The sequence below is a fragment of the Tetrahymena thermophila genome (assembly GCF_000189635.1).
Source record: "Tetrahymena thermophila SB210 genomic scaffold scf_8254750, whole genome shotgun sequence".
NCBI classification, from domain to species: domain Eukaryota; phylum Ciliophora; class Oligohymenophorea; order Hymenostomatida; family Tetrahymenidae; genus Tetrahymena; species Tetrahymena thermophila.
In genome coordinates this window covers 1-2,047 of record NW_002476510.1, presented here as the reverse complement: position 1 = coordinate 2,047, position 2,047 = coordinate 1, and the positions used below count along the sequence as shown (strand labels likewise).

General features: G+C 23.1%; 2 protein-coding genes across 2 annotated transcripts in view; both read right to left on the bottom strand. All coding sequences in view use genetic code 6, as the record gives it.

Moving 5' to 3' along the window:
- Window positions 1-581, bottom strand: part of TTHERM_01479590 (von willebrand factor type A domain protein) — a gene marked incomplete at both ends in the record, with an annotated part of 1,256 nt that extends 675 nt beyond the window's left edge. The window contains one exon of the mRNA XM_001010904.3: window positions 67-581. Within this exon, the coding sequence (XP_001010904.3) occupies window positions 67-581 (515 nt within the window). The remainder of the gene's footprint in view (window positions 1-66) is intronic.
- Window positions 582-1,537: 956 nt separating this feature from the next.
- On the bottom strand, window positions 1,538-1,784 carry TTHERM_001479589 (hypothetical protein; the record flags this gene model as incomplete). Its single annotated transcript, XM_012796297.1, has 2 exons — window positions 1,538-1,722; window positions 1,781-1,784. The coding sequence occupies 2 exons, from the start codon at window positions 1,782-1,784 to the stop codon at window positions 1,538-1,540; spliced, it is 189 nt and encodes a 62-aa protein (XP_012651751.1).
- Window positions 1,785-2,047: the final 263 nt, after the last annotated feature.

Here is a 2,047-nt window from a genome sequence, read left to right as displayed (position 1 = left end):
TCTTCTTAATATTTTTTCTAGTTAGTAGAAATTCGAGTGAATAATTCTTTAAAAAGCTCATTTTACTTGTCAAGGTCATCTTTGAAATTGGTGATGATATTCTTAAGCTATTCCTTTTCGGCTAATTTGTTATATTAAATAATTACCTGTTCATTAAAGCTCCATAATGACTTTGCTTAGCTCATCATCTGTTCTTCTTTAAGTATTATTTTTTGGTCGATTTATTTTCTTAAGTTTAAGAAAAAAGATGAAATTTTAGATAACAATCCATCAACAGAGCAATCAGCCTCAAAGATTTGCTTAAGTTTCTCGTAAAGCTCATTATCGCCATAAACTGGGTAGTTCTTAAAAACAGTTTTATCATTTTCCTTAATAAGTCCAACTAAATTCAAAGAATATTAATTGGGATTCTCAGAAAAACACTCAGCGCATTGAATGAATTGGCTAGAATTAGGATTAGTGCTTAACGAAACAATCCAGTTATCAGGGTGTCTAGGGCAGCTTCTGTAGTTTTTGTTAGATAGGATGAAGAATTCCTCTTATTTGAGTTTAAGATCTTGGATACTTTAGATCTAATTCATTTTTCTTGCTAATTATGCTATTTCTTAATAAAAGTACTTTAGGGAGAAGATATTTAATTAATTATTTATAAGCAAATCTTATATTAAGAGAATCGTGAATATATATATAATGAATAATTAATATCAAAACGAATTTAATATTTATGACTCTATAATTAATTAATTGCATATATAATAGAGAGATAGACAGACAGACAGATGAAGAAAATATTTAATTAATTATTTATAAGCAAATCTTATATTAAGAAAATCATGAATATATAATGTATAATTAATATTAAAACAAATTTAATATTTATGAATGTAAATTAATTCACTGTATTATATAATAGATAGATAGATATACAGACAGTTGGATGGATGGATGAACGAAATATTTAATTAATTATTTTTAAGAATAGAAAGATAAATACAACTACAACAGCAAATAAAAATGTATTAGACATACATAAAAACACATATGTAAATAAAGTTAAGAAATAATTAATATTCAAATTAATAAATATTAGTAATTGCTTTTAATCATTCTAACATTTTGATATAAAATATTCCTTTTTTAAATCGATTTTACTTTACATTTTATAAAGAAACTGTTCTGTTTTATTCTTCTAAATTCTACTTGATCTCTGATCTTAATTATTCCAAGTAAAATATGTTGAGTGCCATGTTTAATCTCTTTAATGCTAAGTAGAGTTATTCAAAATTACATTCAGAAGCAAATATAGAGATTATTTGATACATTTTTTAGTGGATTTCTCTTGACTTTTTTATAATTAATAGACATTGTCTATATGCTTTAAATAAGTCCTTTATAAAAGCATACTTTATCTTCTAATTTTATCGGCGTTAATAATATTCTGATATTTTAAAATAAAAAACTAGATTTCAAGAATGTTCTTATCACTTTTAGATAGATAGGCTAATAATTCTTTGCTAAATCTAATTGCTAATTAAGGTCATTTATTAGGACTATTTTATTGATTATGCATTTATCTGATCAAGAATATAAATTCTGAATAAGATTTAATCTGACTTAGTAGTCTATCAGCTATTTTTAAAACTATTCTTCTAAATTCAAAAACTTTATGAAGTATTTAGTATGATTGAATATTAGCTATGCAATTTTAAGAACGCCTTTTTACTTTTTAATGAATAATTGTTTAAAAGTTAGATTTAAAATTAATAAATGCATTTAATACTCATTAATGATTCAGTTGATCAATTTTTGGTTTCTTCGAGCTTTTTTGTAAAGCTACTGCTTCTTATTTACTTAGAGATATTTCAGTAATCTATTACAAGATATCTTAGCTTTTAAACTTATTATGTTATATAAAATAACTATTTTTAGATTCTAAGTTTTCTTATAAAGAAGACCATTGAAAATTAATTAATCTCTTCTTATGAGTTTTAATAATATTTATTACTTATTCAAAAGTAATTAATTAATTAATCAATCAATCAATCAA